This window comes from Microchirus variegatus (assembly GCF_963457635.1).
Source record: "Microchirus variegatus genome assembly, chromosome: 4".
NCBI lineage: Eukaryota > Metazoa > Chordata > Actinopteri > Pleuronectiformes > Soleidae > Microchirus > Microchirus variegatus.
This window is the reverse complement of record NC_139805.1, coordinates 14,025,702-14,044,941: the sequence shown is the minus strand read 5'-3', so window position 1 is coordinate 14,044,941 and position 19,240 is coordinate 14,025,702. Positions and strand designations below refer to the sequence as shown.

Genomic DNA, 19,240 nt, shown 5'->3' with positions numbered 1-19,240 from the left:
ACATGTAGGGACATCTAGTGGTAAGGAGGATAAACTACACAGTTCATACGCAGCCCACATACATGATTGATAAATACAATACGAGAGAAAAATGAAAATAATAAAAAAATAATCCAATATTAATTTAAATATATATGTATTTATTTACTCTCAATGACATCGGTAAAATATTATTCTCATTTCAAATGTTTTAAGCACATATGATGTTACACAGATTAAATTAAATCTGACTATAACTACAAGGGGATACTCACAATTTAATTTAAAAAAAGAGTAACATAGAATATATAATAATAATTTACTTCTACTTGTTTCTTTCAAAACTCAGTCCATGATTTAAAAGATAAAAACAATCAGTCTCATAAGCAAAATAAAACACAGAGACAATTAGAAACAGATGCAGCCAAAAGCCATCTACAACCTTTCTATAGAACATGTGTCATGTTCCTATCATGCCTTTCAGTTTTTGAGCATGCAACTTTATTTTTTAAATATATTTCAGTGAGGATTTTTCCTTCAAAGCTCTCCATGTGCATCAGAAAGTGTACCTTCAACATTGCATGGTTCAAACTGTTGGATCAGTCCTCGGAAAGCCTGACCAAATGCAACATCAGTGCTGCATATTGCTCCTCCACCTCTGCCCATCTGACTCACTTCCCTGTTCATGTCAGCGATGCAGGCCCAGCCAGCGTCCTGAGTCACACACCACTTGGAGTGATCGACAGTGTTGGCGAAGGGCTCCCTATGGGGAAGATGCATTTCCTTCACATTGTACACATGAGGAGTGATGGTGCAGTTAGAGGGCAGAGGGCGACGCATCTTCCCCCAGCCCTTGACATACAAATCCTGCCTTATGTTCTTTACAATAATGCCAGAGTAAAGATCTACAGTAGAAATAAACAAAAACAGAGCAGAACAGAACACACTTATCAATGAAAATGAATACACCATATATATTATGTACAGTATGTATATATATATATGTGTATATGTATATGTATATACATATATATACATATACATATATATGTGTGTATATGTATATATATATATATATATATATATATATATATATATATATATATATATATATATATATGAGAGGTGGAAAGAGTACTGAAATATTCTCAAGTAAATGTTCCACTATTTTGAAAATTATACTGAAGTACAAGCAAAAGTACTGGTCTAAAATGTACTCAAGTTAAAGTAAAAAAGTATCTTGGATGGATGGAATCATATTTCACTAGTAGGTCTGAGTCAGAGAACACAATCATCAATCAGCTGTCCTTAGTTTATCCACAGGTGTTTCACATGGATCTATCTTGGGCCCGTTGCTATTTATTATTATATATCAATGATCTTCCATCTGTTTAAATCATACATAGTTTAGTTTTTAGTACTTTTTAATATGAAAGTGTGTCCTGAATTATATTTCTATAGATAGATTTGTAAAGCTTATTTTATGTTCTGCTTTCAGGGTGACTCTGTTACATCTGTGTACATCTACTGTATATATCTATCTAGATCTATATCTATCTACGTATATATCACCACCTATCTGAACTACAAATACTCACCATCTCCAAAACGTGTGTATTTTGCAAAGCTGTGGAACTGCCGTCCGTTCACTGATGTCAGGACCTGGTGTCTGAACCAGGGCGGCGTCTTTGGGTAGCACGCTCTCTGAGCAACACATCGCAGCTCGTTGTGAAAGGTTGTCGGTATGTCAGAGTCGTACGAATATGCGTGGATGAACTTGAGCTGCAATCCTGAGAAATGTGACACAAGCTGTTGTTATTGAGTATCGTTATCATTCCTTTTGAGCGCTCAGAAAAAAGGGCACTATTATTAGCAGTAACCTACCAATGTTCTTGAATTCATCATAGGAGTAAGTCACACACATAAATGTCTGAGCATTCGCATTTCCATTATTTGGCCAGAAGTCATCGCTGCGATATGTTGGAAATTGTGGTGTACTGTGTGAGAGCCAAACTCCAGTTCTTCTGTCCAACATTATGACGCCTTTGGGAGGTTAATCAGTATAAGAACAGGGCTGTTAAGGTTTTGTCTTTGGCTTTTGAGAGCAAATACAGAGGAACACTGCTGCTCCCACCTTTACTGTGGCCAAATGATGGTGGAGCAACATATGGTTTTGGAGGTTGATCATTGTAGAGCATATATCCAAAGCCTTCGATCTATAATGAATCAATGAGACTATGGTATAGTTTACTGCTGGCTGTTGTGCCAAATGATGTTCTACACATATAACCTTTCTGTGATAGAAGTCAAACAGAGGTTCCAGGGTGTTTGCCAGAGCGCCAGATGCACTGTTGATGGTTTCCCTGCTGAGCTTCCATCCATTTGTGCTCTCGTCCATGTACAGGTACGACAAACCACCATCCCTTAAACTGGGAAACTTGTATAGAATAAACCTAGTGGTGCAAATGCAATATTATTTACACTATGTATCCAGCCAAAACTGAGAATAGGTGACACGATTAAAAAAAAAGAAATGTCTACTAACCAATCGACCTGGTTACCATCGTCGTTCCTGCAGTTCACATCTGAATCACATCCTTGGAGGAGGAGCCAAGAAGCCAGGAGGAATCTGATCACTGTCTGAGACAATGAGAACATTATCATGATCAGACGTGGAAATTAATTACATTTACTTGCATTACAGTAAACAAGTAGATGTTTTTTTGTACTTAAAATGTGTAATTTTAATTAAGTATGTTTTTTTGCAAGTTCTGTACTTTTTTACAGTTTAAATCAAACCTTAAGTGTCTTAAGATAAAGTGTATATGTATATACATATATATTATCACAATAAAGAACCCCAACCTTGTTTTTTTTTTGTTTTTTTTAAGTAACTAAATAACTTAGAGTAGAGTAGTTTTTTTTTTTTTTTTTTAACTTTAACTTTACTTTTACTTGTACCTAAGTACAATGTTATCAAAACAGGGGTACTTTGGCTTGAGTGGAATATTAAAACAGGAGGAAACCCTTACTTAAAACATCAGAAAAACCTGCAGGTCTCAGATAACTGACTGCTGCACACAGAGGAGGACATGTTTGATGAAGGCTGTGAGGTGTTGTAGCAACTCATAATGTAATAATGGCTGTTAGTGTAAGAACAGCTCATAATGTAATAAAGTACATGTAATAAAAGTTCATAATGTAATAATTGGCTCATAATAATAAAATCATGAGTGCATAATATCATAATTTGATCTGAAGTGGGCCGGACCAGTACAATTCTAGCATAATACCCTATAAACAACAAGGAATCCAAATGGTTCCCTTTGTTTTACATTTAATGAAGTATCTTTTACAAGATATAATATATCTTGTAAATTGCGCCTGTATGTGACCCCTGAACTTAACACTCCCGATTTAGAGGCTCATCTAAGAATGTCACCTATTAGTTTAGATGTAAAAACAGGAAGCTAAAGTTCTGCATTTGTGTCAAGTGACTTCCTGAACCTAAAAGATTACATCATCCAACAATGCAGCTCAACCAGCTCCCCTTTCACGAGCCATAAATCATTTCTGAAGGGAAAAATAGAACATGAATATATCAGTGCAACAGACTATAAAAACAACTAATTGACTGCTTTTATTTTCTATATACACACATATATACATATGGAACTCACCATAATTCCAGTTCATATAGTCATTTAAACAGCACACTACTGCAATAAATGCATTTCAGTCTGCCTTTTATTCTTTTAATATAAATAATCTGTTCCACCCACAACATTAATCTGTACATAACCTTAACCAACACATTAGTCAATGTTTATTTTACTTACATGTATGGTCCTCTGCATTTCTGTCTTTCTTTTCTTCACAGTAAGCTGCACACTGATCTGCTCTGCAAAGTCACAGTTGTCCCTGTGAAATGAAAGTCAAAACTGCACAACATATATGTAATCTACTTCCTTGTTCCTGTCCCACAAGCTTCAAGTACTAACTATGAACATGTATGTTTATTGACTTAGCGAGCACACAAACATGACACAACAAGAGTTGTGTATTGTCTTGTCTTGTCCGTCAGTTGTTTAGTAATGATGTGTCCAGACTTTTGCATAAACCTGTCTGATACTGATGCCTCATGGATGATCAGCGTGGCACTAAACCGCTCAGTTTTTGACAGTGAAGTTCTAACATCTTGATGAGAAACATATAATATTAAAGGCAGCAGTTACCAGAGCAATTCCCCCTAGTTCAGGTGTGTTAAAAGACTAATGAACACAGCCAGAAATAAAAGATTCTGAAATAACCATATCCCTGAATTGATCAGGATCTCACAATTTTTGGTCAACATTGCATTCGATCTTTTCAGGTTAAAGGAAATACTTTTTTTTTCGTATTTCCTTTAACCTGACAATTGATGCAATGAAGAAAGTGAGAAAACTGTATTCTCACCAAAACACTAGTTGTGATGTGGGGAAGTGGATAAGGGTTTGCAATTAAAATATATGACACAAACAGTTTTTTAATATGTTAATATTTAAGTGAATAGGTTTGCTGCATGAATATACTCAGTATTCATAAAAGTGTTAAATAAAATAAAAAATCAGAGGTTGTAATTTTGAACGGTTATTGTGTTTAGTGACTTCAACAAACTGAATACGTATCCCTCTGTTGTCCGTTACCTTGAGTGAGTATTGATAGTGGTACATGGTTTGGTTAATTTTCCATTACTATAGTAACTCCTCAATGTGGGTGGGGTCATCACAGCACAGCAGTATGAAAATGCAGAGACAACGTTTAATACATGACGCACACAAACTAGTAACAAGCAAATTGTAAAGCAGTTGTTTTTGGTGTAACTGAATCATTAGAATCAGTTAATTAAAAAGATTTGTTCATAGAATCGTTCAGTACTTCCTGCATGACCGGAGCACAGACTTCATCTGACACAGTCCCTGAGCTGAAATATGGCAGAAGGGGTTGTGATGCGGCTCGCTGCTCGCGATAGCAGCAGTGCTGTCGCTAAATACACCAGACTCCTCCGTTTAGACATTTCCTTGGTAAATACCGAAGATTAACCCATGTTTTAAGTCCTTTTAACTGATCTAAAGTTCGGCAATGTTTGGTATGATCAGACACACAATCAGTGGCCGTCAGTCTGTCGACGTCACGCATCACGTATCATCTCAGCTCGCTTGGAACCTCGTCAGAGCAGGTACTAAAAAAGTACCAGGTACTATTGCTAATGGAAAAAAAATGTGCCATGCTGAGTTGAGTCATGACGGGACTGTATAGTGAAAAAGCACCAAATATTAAAAATTTTAGTTTTTGAAGTACTGAAAACATTATTATACATTTTACATTGTATTTCAGACAACGGAGCCTCCTAAAATCTTCACAATGGACCTTTAAAAATGATGCCTAGTCTGACAGTAAACCTCTGAGTCAAAGACTGATTCCCTCCTAAGTATCTTGTCTGTCAACAGTCAATGTACCAGTCCACCACCTGTCTGAAAGCCCTGTAAATCAAAGGGTTGAAGGAGCAGATCAGTCCACCACCACGCCACAGCTGGGCCCTCTCCCTGTTCAGGTCACCCAGACAGGTCACCTGGTCGATGAGACTCTGAGACACACACCACTTGGAGTGGTCATAGTGGGACTGGAAGCTGACGGATGTGGGAAAATAAATCCTCTTGATGTTCATGGTGTGATTGGGCAGGGAGCAGTTAGACGGCAGGTCGTGACCTTGTCGCTGCCAGGACTCCACCAGCAGGTCAGCCTTCAGGACCTGAGCCACCCAGCCAGTGTAGATATCTGTATGAAAGACCAGAGAGAGGCCCAGTTCAGGTGCTGGAAGACTTGGAGGCAGACACATCTGTCTGTAGATGTTCTTGCTTGATTTATGGGGTTTTTAAGCTTGTGTGGGGTTTTATGATTACGATTGTGTGACAGTAAATTGCTCATTTGGTTATTTTATGTTTTTGTATAGTTTGTATGGCTGCTGACTGTTTGTTTGTAACTTGTTTCACTGGTAAAATAAAATAAAATAAATAAACTGTGCAAAGGTTTCAGTGCACCACCAGCTTTTGTCTGTGAAATTCTGTGATCATTGACATTTGGATTGGAATGGCGTGACTCAAAGTTGGTCTTCAAACTGTCAGTGAGTTTAACTCATGTGTATGTAATGCTTAAGACATGTTTTGAATAAACCTGTCATAGTAGAATACATATTTTACCAGTAACATGGTAAAACCGGCTCAGGGTAAGTCACACTTTAACTTGTATTTTTCTGAAAAACTTGTTTTAAAACTGAATTCATGTTCCCTGTATTTTCTGGATGTGTTCCAATACAGTGATTGAGAAATAATTCAACTGTATGATCATTATAGCATTGCTAAAACAACAAACCTAATGGACTTTTGCACATTACAGGTTTCCCCCTTTCTTCCAGCTTCTCCCTCTCTCGGGGTCAGCGACTCATGCTTTGATCTCACATTATTGATTTTATGACAGATGCCTTTTCTGACGCAACCATCCAATTTATCCGGGTGTATCCGACACCGAGTGTGCTCCCTGAGGCCAATGTACAGATACTTTTGCACACCACTGTATATATTCAACACAAACATTCACTTAAATAATTTTGTAAGTAAATTTAATGTAATACATCTATGTTATCTCGGAAGGTTTTCAAATAAAACCAAACTAAAGAGAATTAACACATTATAAGTTCATGAAATAATGACAAGCTGATAATAAGCCCTTTGCATTTTTTTTAAGGATCTATATCTATCTATTTTTGTCAGGATGTTTCTAGCGCCAAAGGAGCAGTTTCTTGTCCAAAAAGGTAAAGAGATGGGGAATACTTTACCGTCCACAAAGCGCTCAGATTTGACAAAACTGACAAACTTGTCGCCTCCGAGAGAGAAAAGCGACTCCACGCTCTTCACTGAGGTCAACAGTGGTTTGGCGCCTTCACACAACTGCACCAACTGTGGCAGGTCGGCGGAGAACGCAGCAGGTACAGAGCAGTTATAGAAACGTGGATACATGTAGACCATCTGCTTTGCTGGAGAATGACAGAATGCAGCACAAAAAAAGAGAGAAAGATGGGCTCATTTTTGACACTTCATTTATATGAATAGGTTTGTTTTGCACTTTGAAGACAGTGGCATCCTTGGACAAGAGACAGCACAGACGTGACAAATGCTGCTTTGCTGGTTCTGTGAAATTTACTCCAACATCACTGTACAAATAACTTGGAGGTGTGTGCGCATTTGAAGGCCTTTGACCAGACCACAGTGCAAATGTTGCTGCATCGGCATTCACTCACCTATTTGATGAAACTGTTCATATTGATAGGTCATGCACAGCGCCGTCTGTCCGTTGACTTTACCAGAGGAGGGGTAAAGGTAGCCCGACTCCGGGAATGAGGGGAAATGGGGGATTGTGTGCGACAACCAGAAACCTTGAGAGCGGTCAAAGAGCAGAACACCTGGAGGAGGCATAATATACAAACATAGCTTTAAACCTGCCGTCTAAACCAATGCTGTGCAAAAAATGTGCAGCCAAAACCGGATCTGTTGTTTCAGCAATCTAATGACCAGAACAGTCTTATTATTTTCCCTTTATTGGAACTCATTTAACAACATTTTCAGAGGGAAAATAAAAATCGTCTTTTGGTATTGAGTGTGACCTACCCTTACATTTGAACAACCCTGGCTCAAGTGGAACTTTAATTAATGTTACTTTGTTGGACCCACTATTTCATGTCAGATCTACTATACTGGGTAAATAGCATTACATACACATGTTGTATGAGTTAAAGTCATTGAAATGTTTTTGCGAATAAAGGAAACATTTCAGTCACATCACTGAAATGCAAATGGCGACTATTGCGCTGTACTGTAAACGCGCTGACAGCACAAATTCAGTCAACATCACTTTTCAAACAGATGCTCTTTGCCCGTTCACTCCCCCTGGAAACTACCTTGACCTGTACTTTGTTGCAAAGTCATGCAGATGAACGAGGTCTGTCAATAACACACACAGGTCTCGAAATGGACCACATTGCAAAATGTGCTTTTACAGTGATACTCTTAGATCAGCCATCTCAAACTGGTGGCTCTTCACTCAATTTTCATGTGGCCCTCCAAACGATAACCAGATTATAATATAAATTTGCATCATATATTTGTTTTTCTGTGAACTACTGTGGTAGTAGGAACTAGTGATGGATGGTATAAGGTCATATCATTTCAAGCTCACGTCTATACCCTACTGAACAGCTACTTTATCCCAAAACATTGGGCTTTTCTTCACGTGACCAGCTTCCTCCTGAACAGACGAGACGTTTGGCCCTCGGGTCATTTGAGTTTGACAGTAAATCATTTTTAGAATTTCCTTTCCTTTTATCCAAAGAGTCACATATAAGAAATAAAGTTGCAGTTTCAGTATTAACCCCCCCCCCCTTATCTAAAATGAACTATACATTCTGTGCTTTCCTATTAATGACCTTCAGGGGTCATCAGTCATTTCTTACACACACAATCAAAACTCATCCCAGTGAAACTGTGTTTTCATTATTAACTGTACCTTTAGTGTGTCCGTATCCTTGGATGTAATCCAAGATTGGTGGAGCGTCATTGTAGAGTACATAGGCCGAGTTGTTCGACTGTGAAAACATTATTATTCAGTCATTATGTACTTACAAAGCTGCTATTTATTCAAGGACCGGTTCAACATTTATTTGTGCTCCGACAGAGGGATAGATGGGAGAACACGGTTTCTTAGAAGCTTGTGAACATCTTTGTCTTGGCAAAAAAAAAAAAAGAACTTGGGTTTATCTTGGCATAAAACCTTGGCAGCAAGAATGAAAACAGTGTGTGGTGCTGCCTGAAGGCATTACAACATTGATACCTATCACCACTGTTTGCTATAGGCAATCATAAGGTATTAATAAGTTACCAGACCTAGTTTGGCACATGTATTTATTAGCTAAAAGATAAATACTCAACTGTGACAGATTATGTTGCTAACCATTAGCCATGATCTCACCTTGTAGGCCTTTCCTACGTAGAGCTTATTGAGTGTGTTCCCGATGGCTCCTTGACTGACGTTAATCATGAATTTACTCATCTGCCAACTATCTACTGAAGAGTCCAGGTACATGTAGTCCACCCCACTGCCCACCTCGCCAATCTTATATTTGGGCAGCTTGTAGATGATAAACCTGCAGTGGATCAAGAGAGAAATTAAAGTTTTCTAAGCGGTAGAAGACGGGTGGATTGACAAACCACAACAGCTAGATAATATTTAAACCCCCCTGATGATTTCTGAGTCTGGAATGGAATCATTCCCTGTGGTCTCTATGACCCTGTGTATGGCCTAGTTTTTTCTCGTCTGACCAGTGTCTGGTTTCCATGAATTCAGAGGACATCGCATTGACATGAAATGTAAACATGCCGATATTAATTATGTAGTAATCTACATTATAGGGATTTGTCTTCCTTATGGGAACAAAGAGCAAGTCCCCTTAACGTGATTAACAAATTTCGGTCATTATCATTAGAAATACCTGGACGCACAGTAAGAGAGAGAGAATAGGGGAAACAAAGTGGTGTGGTCTTCTGATGTTGTGCCTCTGGTTATTTGGTAAGTTATATGTTGGATATCTGCCGTTTACTTGTTCAGACTGAATCCAGGAAACTAATAATTGGAGCTGTGTGGTGGAGGAAACAGCAGCAGCAGCAGCAGCTCTGATTGAAGATGCAGGCACGTAATCAGGCAGCTGTTCAGAGAGCACTTTCACATTCATTCATATAGCATGTATTTACAAAATTGCATGGTCACGTTTGTCAGAAGCCAAGATCTTGGTGTTTTGAGCCATCTGGCAACTATACTCAATTGCAATGTGTGCGCCTTCTGCCCTGCCTGCTCAGACCTGACATAAAATGAGTCACTGTGTGTGCGGTGTGGGAATCTCACCATTAAAAGGGCTCAGTGCCTTGTGTGAACTCATTTGGCACTTGGTTGGAATGTTACAGAGGTTGGTTTATATTTAAACGTTCCAAACTGCCACACTAACATTAAGACTTTAAAAATGAATGTCTGTGTTTTGTGTTGTGTCTACTGTATGTTCAGTTAATCTGTAACTTTGTGTTTTGTTGCTGTCTGCCTGGAACAGGTCTCTCTTGTAAAAGAGACCAGATGAGGTCTCAATGAGATTTTACCTGTATAAATAAAGATTAATAAAACATTTTTTTTTTAAAAAGTGTGTAATATACTTAATCATGTACTACAACTATAAACACAGTACTAAGTAACATTCAAGCGTCGTTCTTTGCCATATATCTGCGGCGTGATATCAACTCACCAATCAACAGGCTCGTCAGCTTCATTCCTGCAGGAGAAGTCAGCGCTGCACACAGCTCCAGACAAAAACACGACAACAATCTGGAAGTATAAGCGGTGTGCGGCCATCCTGAAGTAAATACTGCAGAGAAGGAACAAGAGTTATGAAAAACTACAGTCAGGTTTCAGGCTTTATGACTGAGAATCGGGAACAGTAGCTGTCTGCACATGCAAAAGAGGAAGTCATGAGATTTTTGTCACATGAAAGGGGAAAAACAGATGAGACAGTGAGATTGTGGGAATGTGAAATTAAATGAAATAGTATGATATTTGTACAGGTTTTAAATGGATCTATATACAGTAAATTAAATTGTACGTGTTTTAACTGGAGGTTTCATGCTTTATAAGCCGTGGTAATATTTATCACTGAAAACCATCTGGTCCAAAGAGAGGAAGAAGATCTCACCATGTAACTGAAATTAGACACTTACACCTGACTTCTGTTCTATTTTTACACCAGTCAGTGGCACAGATTGAGGTAATGAAATTAAATGAAATTCACACTTTAGAAACCGAGATCAAACTCAGAGAAGATCATTAAAACATTTTGTTTTGTCAAATACATTTTTTTTTTTTTTCTAATTACTTTGACATTTGAGAGAACCCAGAGTTTATGGACATGTCAGTCAAGTCAAACATGTATTAATAAAGCATGTCTAACACAGCATTGCACAATTCAGGGGGAGCTAGTTCCCGTTGCTGTATGTTTTTGCTGTTTTATTGATGGTGCAGCACTTTGGTCAACCTGAATCGAAGGTCAAGAGATAAATTAGGTTTTAAAAAAAGGTTTTTGAAAAATTGAAAGCGTTTGGGCACAATGGATTTGCCCGGGCAGGCAAATCAAAGGCCAAGGGGCTGTCACCACAAAGGTTCAATCACCTCTGGCCTTCAGTTTGGTCTTAGAAACTTCCAGCAACAGCTGGTTGGTCGATCTAAGGGCTCTGACCTGGAGAGTACATGTGCAGCAAAATACTGAGGCGCCAGTCCATTTTAGGATTTTAAAATCAATAAATCTAACACATATGACACTTTTGTGTGTAAAAATCACAGCCTTTGAACACTTACACTAAACATCAATACAAGCAAAAAGCCCTGTTTTAAAAAATCTAAAAACTATCACGTGCATAATCACCAAAATGTACTTAATAAATATTACATCCGTATAGGTTATTGATATTCACTTATTAAATGTGTGAGCAGCAGTTTACTGCAGCAGCTTCTCAACCACTATTTAATCAGTAATAGAATGTTGTTATCAGTTGCAAAGTCAGAGGTTCGGGGACAGACCAGACGTGCACCAAGACCAAAGCAGGACGAGACCTAATTCACTGTGAACTGTATGTTGCACTGCCTTGGTCTTGATAGTGGCAGAGAAGAGGAACAGTCAAGGTTGCATGACACACACATTTCAATGCAATTGCTTTAATTTTTCAAAAATATCACCAAAGGTTAGAGAGGGATTCAGTCTTTGGTGCAAGTGCTAATGTAACTGCAACTGTATCAGTGGTGGAATTAATGGAGGATTCACTCATGTATGAAGGGGTTTCAGCTGCTTCTTTGTGCTTATTTGAAAATATCAATACATCCATTTTCTACCGCTTTATCCACATGAGGGTGCTAATCTCATCTGACATAGGGGGATAGGTGGGGTACACCCTGCACAGATCGCCTGTCCATCACAACCATCCACTCACACTCTCTCATCTATGATCAATTTAGTGTCCAATATGCCTAATCCCCATATTACATGTTTTTGACTGTGGAAGGAAACCAGAGAACCCGGAGAAAACCCATGCATACATGGGGAGAACATGCAAACTCCATGCAGAAAGGCCCTTGTTCAAACCGGGTCTCGAAACTGGGTGTTCTTGCTGCAAAGGCAAGCGTGTTACATCAACTGTTTGGCCCTATTGGAAAACATGCTAAAGGTTAAAACAAACAGTAACTTCTTTGTTGCTAAAGAAAACAAATATTGCAAGCACATGACAGTACAGTGTCGTCAGCGTCACACATTAGCTGTAAAGGTAACACGAGATGAGCGTAAATAACAATGTAGTTATAGTATGGTTACAATTTTGTAATATTATTGTATTACCATCTTATTTATGAAGTAATGGTTTGCCAATGACATGACGGGACATGAGAGAGGATTTGCTGTAATTTGACCAACATTGATTCAAGCACCTTAAGCACCTAGTCACACGCAGGATCCCGAAAGGAAACTGTACTGTATAATTAAAAGAACAAACATATTGGTTAAAAGTTGCATGCGCGCATATCAGAAGACGTGCTTGTTTACACATTCGTTCATTAACATTTCACTTGAGGACACAACTGGCTGAACCTGTGCACTTAGATGGTGCAAAGCTAGCACCGCCCATGCAACAAAAACCTCCTCTGTCAGTGGAGGAAGCTTTCACTTGACTGTGGGACACAGGCTGAGACATCAGGTGAAGCAACAAAGGGAAACAATGGCAGCTGCTCAGGTAAAGTAAAAATGGTATACACATCAATAGCTGATCTTTCATTGTCAGAAGCTAATTTAAATGACTCAGTGTTTGTTTTTTTGCTTATGTTACTACAGACTGCAAACAGAAACCATAGTTTTCAATGTGCACTTGTGACATCACCAGAAAGTCTTGAACGGCGACATGTCAACAGTAATAAACCTCTGTGTGTGCAGAATGTGGAGTTTGTGCGAACAGGTTACGGCAAGAATTCAGTGAAGGTGATGGTCATCAGGAGACAGGCGAGACACCACTCCATCACCGAGCTGAAGGCTGACGTGCAGCTCACACTCAAATCCCGCAAAGATTATATAAGTGGGGACAACTCGGACATCATCCCCACCGACACCATCAAAAACACTGTACATGCCCTGGCCAAGATTAAAGGGGTAGGTCGCCCATTTCTAATGACACAAGAAGTAGGAACAGAGCTACAAACCTGTTAGATAAGGGGTGTTAGATGGTTGTGAAGGAACATGTTATTTAATATTCTGAAGGAAGCATTAACACATGAGAGAAGCGCTTTATGATGAAGTCTACATGTTCAGGATTGTAGTAAATGTATAGATCACCAACACTGAGACATTGCTTAATTCTTGCTTCAGATGTCAAATCGATTAATTCATATGTTTAAAGGGCCACTTCACCCCCCCAAAAAAGACAGGTTTTTACTTATTTCCAGAGATAAATGTGTTGTTTGATCATCAAACAGTGGATCAACAGAGGAAGTTGGGATTGAAAAATATAAATAAAATTGACAAAAAGTCGACTTCCCTCAAAGATAATAAAAGCCCTGCACTGCTCTTCACTGTATTTCTGTCAATTATTAACAAGATTTCTGAGTAAAAGATCTGAAAACATTAATTAATTAAAAATAAATTATAATATAATGTCATAAAAAGGTAATTAAAGAAACCCAACAGCATCATAACGATTTTAAGTGTATTCTTGGACCTTGGTGATGAAAGGGTGAACATGGATTCAACAGGGCTGATGGCAACGCTGTTTACCTTTAAAGATTGATTAATCCCACAAAGTCAATTAAATGTTGGTCGTCAGTCATAGAGATGATCTGTCCATGTTCATGATAGAGGTCGTTCTTTTACGTCAGCAGAGTCACACCTGACCCCCGGTCGCTTGCCTCTCAAATACACTGATCAGATAACACCAAGGCTACAGTTGCAAGCCTGCACAACATGGTGGAAATTAATGTTTAATTTAATATATACTGCACAACTGCACAGTCTTACTGCAGACGTTTGAACTTTTAAGTTCTTATGTACATAGTTTCCACTCATTTTTGACAGCCAGGCATTTTTTTTTACAGTAAAGTAATGTCAGTGATGTCATACTTGCATACTAAGTCAAAATTATAACTGTTCATTTTAAAACAGATTATTTTATGGCTATTTATTTGACTGAAGTTTTTTTTTTAATTAGTATTAATACTGAGACTTCTGGAGATCATTTCATTTGCAGTATTTTTTTGTGACATGCATCTGTTCAGGTAAAGACCATCGAGCAGTTTTCCCTGGACATCTGCAATCACTTCCTGACGTCTTTCAATCATGTGCTGAGGGTCAAGGTCTACATGGAGGAGGCTCCGTGGAGAAGGTTGGAGAAGGTAAGACACAGGAGAGTATGATAACTTCTGAGCAAAACACAAAGGTGGTCTCTTTTTACTTGTCATGACTATGTCGAGTATCATGATGATTCTTTTTGCTGAAACTACTAAAATACAAATCTCTCTCTCAGAACGGGGTAGAACACGCTCACGCATTCATCTTCAGCCCAGAGACTTATCGCTTCTGTGATGTGGAGCAGAATCTCAATGGTAAACAGCCGCACGCAGATGCTGTTATTTTACTGAGCGTGAGGCAGGTGGTGCTTACTTAACATTACATGTCATTTAGCAGAGGTTCTTATCCAAAGCGACTTACAGTACTACCAGCCAGGGGTGGAGTTGAACTTGTGACCATGATATCTCTGCACACAGGAGTAGCGGTCTTAACCAATGAGCAACTCCACCCCCTACTTAAAGTCTGAGCAGGGAACATACCCAGCATCAAGATGAGCTTAAAAGATTAAGATTCGGATGCTGTGGTCAAATGAAATGAGGCTTGTGAATTTAATCTTGTGTGTTCCAGCGTGAAGTGAAAAGAGATAAAAACTGAAGCTAAAACACTGAGCAGGGCAGCATTGCAGGATGGGTAGTCTTTTATCAAGCTTTTGTCCATGTGTTTCCTTTTTGTGTTACTGTGAAAACTACTGTTTTACTGCGACTCCCTCACCGTTCACTGCCTCTGTGTCCCGCACAGGTGTCCCAGTGGTTCACGGTGGGGTGAAGGACATGAAGGTGCTGAAAACCACTCAGTCTGGGTTTGAGGGTTTTCTCCGAGACCGCTTCACCACTCTGCAAGACAGCAAAGACAGGTGTTTCTGCACCACCGTCTACTCCAGGTGGCGATATAACAAGGTCCAAGGTGTGGACTTTGACGCCTCATGGTAAAGATTTATGAAGGAAACGGTTCCATCAATTTACCAAAATCCCTAAACCTCATGTGATGATCAGCACATCATTGCCTTTGTAGGAAGTGTGTGAGGGACTCAATCATTGAAAAGTTTGCTGGCCCTTACGACTGTGGAGCGTATTCTCCATCTGTGCAGATGACCCTTTATGAGACACAGGTTCTGGTCCTGGACAGAATTCCTGAAGTAGGCCCACACCGTCAATACACTTCACATTCTCACAAGCGCCTTATTCTTACGTGAGCACACAAAAACAAACTAAGGGTGTAAATGAAATATTCTCTTTCAGGTGGAGGAAATAGAGATCGTCATGCCCAACCAGCATTACTTCACCATCGACATGACAAAAATGGGCCTTTCCAACAAAGATGAAGTGAGTTTTGATACATTTTGCGATAATATCAATATGCAATTAATACATCTTTTTAGTAGTTTAAACATGATATCGTTGGACTTCCTCACAGGTACTCCTTCCCCTGGATAATCCCTCAGGAAACATCACAGGGACACTGCGCAGGAAACAGCAAGCAAAGCTATGATGCAAATCAAGAAAAGGCTCCTGCTGTTGTCAGGAAGAAAGACACGAGACCCTGAAAATGTTTCTATAAACCGTTGTTAGAATTACATGATTTCCCAAACATTATAAAACCATATGACCAAGTTCTGTAGAAATGTGAATACCTTGTTTTAAAATGCTGCCATTAAATTGAATCCCATGTTGTTCTTTGGTGAGAAAGGAGCACCATTTATTGCAAAAGTTTGACTCAGATATTCAAACTCCAGTGTTATCTTGCACATCTACATTGGTCATACACACTTCAATAAAGCTGAGACAGTGTAACAATACTGAAAGCACCACAGGTAGGAACATATTAAGAATATATATCTTTATATACTGTACATATGTTTAGAGACTGGAGCTGAGCTATGTGACTCCTTGAGTCTGGGGAAATAAAACGCTTCATGCTGAGGACGACTCATAGATTCCCCCGCGCAGTTTAGAGACGGTTCTTCCAGGTCAAAAATAGGATTCATCAGATCAATTTCCTGCATGATTCCAAATGTTCAGGTAAGACATCACAGACAGTTCTCAACTATATCATCTTATTTACAAATACCGTTTCAAAAAACAGAGATTAAGTCACTTTTTCACACACGCAAAAACTATGTACAAATTCACACAAAAACATCATACCTGCAACGTATTCTGTCCCCCACAAATGTCCTTTTTAAATAACACACATGCACGCACGCACGCACTCACACAATAAAATACAGATTTCAAGCAGCAGAAATAAGAACGGCTGACAGGGTAAACAACCGAGTAGACTACCATGTTCAACCCACTGCTGGGCTCCATGCTTGTAAAAACCATACAGAATTCAAGTCTTGTTTAAAGGCGTCACTGTGGCCAGAGGAGCCTGTGAAGCAGCAGCTAACCTGGGATCTCCTGACATGATGATTGTCACTGAGGTGAGTGCTGGGATGGCTCGCCGTGCTACGAGGCGTTGCTTTTCAGGTGTTGAGTCTGCAGCGGCTTTACGTGATACTCATAGATCTTCAGCGCTGGGCCGAGCTTTATCGACAGCCCCGTCAGGACATCGTTACGTGTCATCAGGAGCAGAGACTTGCCATCAATTTCCTGAGAGGGAGAAAGAGAAGCACTTGACTGACTTCCTAGTTTGTTTGCATCACATGTAAGGAATTGTAAGCAGAGGCGCACACCAACCTGATCTTGAAAAGCCGTGGCTTGCTCCTCAAACCCTGTGGCTTTGAAGTAGTTGACAACATCAGAGACTCCCCAGTTGGCAGGGTCCGGCATCTGACCGTTCTCCACTGGGCTGTGGGTGATTCAAATTAACGTGCATACACAGTGAACTGTAACAACAATTCAAAACATTGTTTCAATAAACAATAACGTAAAATAGCTGCATTTAAGGTGTACCTTTTGGTGTCAACAGAGCCATTTGCCTTGTCTTCCATTGCGGCTGTAAAAAAAAAAAAAAAAAAAAAAAAAAAAGGTGAGTAAAGCTGCAACAATTATTTGAAGAGAAATGTACGCAATGTATGAGCATCCTGAAGTTTGTAAATCACCCGATGTTGAAACTAAAACCGAGGCTTGGTGATGTGGGACATCTTTGTCTGCCTTTAAATAAATAAGATTGGGTTCGACCTCTTTTTTAACAAAACTGATGTCACTGCTGTGTAAATACTGATGAGCATCTGAGCTTTTCAGATTGTTCACAGCTTCAAGGTCTGTAGTGACAGTTTAGATGTAATCCTTTGGATTATTTGAATTTTACACAAATCACGATTATATCTTGTCCTAAGCAGAATTGGTGTGAATTAGACACTGGTGTTACTTTCTCACTGCAAAAGTTACTAATGTAGAAGGCAGTGAATGATCATGGGTCGTGGGAATAAGGTGGATATTTGATTTTTGATGTAATCCTTTGTTTTGTCTTGTGTACAATGTATAGTGTACAATGTATACATTAGATTTGTGAGAATTTGTGACATTGCTATATTGCTTTTACCTTATATTACCATTAGGTGTTCTGAATTTTGGGTCTTTGAATTTGTGTTTCTCTTGTTTCTGCTATTACTTGTTTCCAAAGCTCCTCCCCCCCTTAATTCTGCATGAATAAATATTTGAAATTAAAATGTAATTCTGTACATGGAACATGAGTTTGAATCAAACAATAAACGCGAGGCTTGCATGACGGAAACGAAGAGTGTTTGTTTTTTAAGCTGTTAGGTAACAGGATATGTGCTTACTGAAAGCGAAAGTACAATCTGACTGCTGCGGTTTCATATTTTGACTTTAATAATAAGCAAAACACCGCCCCTTACAATCAGTAATGTTGCAGTAATTTCTCATCGGGTGTCTTCTCTCGGGGAGATCTTAGTATGTTGGCAGCTCAAACATCATCACCGTCTCTCTCGTCTCTCAATCACTGGAGGACTTTCCTGAAAATAAAACACAGTGAGGCAAAACAGCTGTGATGACACCGATAAGACAATATCCGACAAAAACACACAGCGACAGAGCAAAACTAAACAGCTGTGCGACAGCAACTAAAACAGCTGCAGCAGCGTCAGAAAATGACAACCTAACACTGACGTTAGCTACATTACACACAGCAGAGTAACAGAACAGTGTTAGATACAAAAGTAAAATACTTATCCGCCGTTAGATAAATCAAAGGTTGAAAATAAGGCTACGCTGAGTGACACCAGCTAATATTAGATAGCTCGCTGCCTCTTCGCAGCTAACAGGGATACAGTAGTTAGCAGGCTTAGCTAATACTAATTTTAACTTACCTTATTTTGGCTGATTCCTGCTTGACAGCGACACTTCGCTTACGCTGGACACGCACTTTAGACAGCGAAATGTTTTCCCCCGGTCAACGTGATATTCTGCGAAGCAGTACACGGCTGTACTCAGAGGATAAAATCAAGATTTAATTAAATAATATATGGTACCTCTTGAGCGATTTAGCCTTCTTCACCCACATGAACGCGGAGGCTCATGGGGAATGTAGTTCGCACGGCTACATCAACGTCAGTGCTTGTAGTGACAATTTAAAAATACAAACCTGAATCATATTATATAAAGAAAAACATGTTCTCACTGTTGATGTGATACATAGCCATAAAATATGAGAGGCTTTTTAACTCATCACTGTCTTGAATGCCCCAGGTTAACACATTAGTCAACATCAAATGAAAACAGCTGAATGTGCAGCTGTTTTCCTCTAAATTAAAAAAGATTAAACAGAGAGAACAGATAATACAACATCAGGAGC

At 39.1% G+C, this 19,240-nt stretch overlaps 4 protein-coding genes across 4 annotated transcripts; 1 reads left to right on the top strand and 3 right to left on the bottom strand.

Annotated features, from left to right (window-relative positions):
• Positions 1-516: 516 nt before the first annotated feature.
• On the bottom strand, positions 517-4,691 carry LOC310925802 (deoxyribonuclease-2-alpha-like; the record flags this gene model as incomplete). The annotated part of the gene is made up of 7 exons (XM_083887820.1): positions 517-884; positions 1,578-1,769; positions 1,864-2,022; positions 2,114-2,195; positions 2,270-2,432; positions 2,525-2,619; positions 4,665-4,691. 7 exons carry the CDS (start codon positions 4,689-4,691, stop codon positions 517-519), a joined length of 1,086 nt encoding a protein of 361 aa, XP_083743946.1.
• A 75-nt stretch (positions 4,692-4,766) lies between these two features.
• On the bottom strand, positions 4,767-16,976 carry dnase2b (deoxyribonuclease II beta). The gene is made up of 7 exons (XM_083887632.1): positions 16,872-16,976; positions 10,358-10,477; positions 9,040-9,214; positions 8,578-8,656; positions 7,316-7,477; positions 6,854-7,051; positions 4,767-5,796 (listed from the first exon to the last, which is right to left on the bottom strand). Exons 1-7 carry the CDS (start codon positions 16,886-16,888, stop codon positions 5,462-5,464), a joined length of 1,086 nt encoding a protein of 361 aa, XP_083743758.1. The 5' UTR covers positions 16,889-16,976; the 3' UTR covers positions 4,767-5,461.
• uox (urate oxidase) lies at positions 12,867-15,970 on the top strand (the record flags this gene model as incomplete). Its single annotated transcript, XM_083887718.1, has 8 exons — positions 12,867-12,881; positions 13,079-13,291; positions 14,410-14,526; positions 14,658-14,736; positions 15,221-15,407; positions 15,494-15,617; positions 15,721-15,804; positions 15,896-15,970. 8 exons carry the CDS (start codon positions 12,867-12,869, stop codon positions 15,968-15,970), a joined length of 894 nt encoding a protein of 297 aa, XP_083743844.1.
• samd13 (sterile alpha motif domain containing 13) lies at positions 16,279-18,938 on the bottom strand. The gene is made up of 5 exons (XM_083887633.1): positions 18,756-18,938; positions 18,285-18,401; positions 17,377-17,419; positions 17,161-17,272; positions 16,279-17,073 (listed from the first exon to the last, which is right to left on the bottom strand). The coding sequence occupies exons 2-5, from the start codon at positions 18,310-18,312 to the stop codon at positions 16,930-16,932; spliced, it is 327 nt and encodes a 108-aa protein (XP_083743759.1). The 5' UTR covers positions 18,313-18,401; positions 18,756-18,938; the 3' UTR covers positions 16,279-16,929.
• Positions 18,939-19,240: the final 302 nt, after the last annotated feature.

Coding starts and splice junctions, on each gene's coding strand:
- samd13 (XM_083887633.1), bottom strand. CDS start 18,312: ATGAGAAATTACTGCAACATTACTGATT. Junction 17,273..17,376: donor GGCTCTGTTGACACCAAAAG/GTACACCTTAAA, acceptor AATCACCCACAG/CCCAGTGGAGAACGGTCAGA. Junction 17,074..17,160: donor CCACGGCTTTTCAAGATCAG/GTTGGTGTGCGC, acceptor TCTCCCTCTCAG/GAAATTGATGGCAAGTCTCT.
- dnase2b (XM_083887632.1), bottom strand. Junction 8,657..9,039: donor ACGTAGGAAAGGCCTACAAG/GTGAGATCATGG, acceptor ATGTTTTCACAG/TCGAACAACTCGGCCTATGT. Junction 7,478..8,577: donor AGGATACGGACACACTAAAG/GTACAGTTAATA, acceptor TGCCTCCTCCAG/GTGTTCTGCTCTTTGACCGC.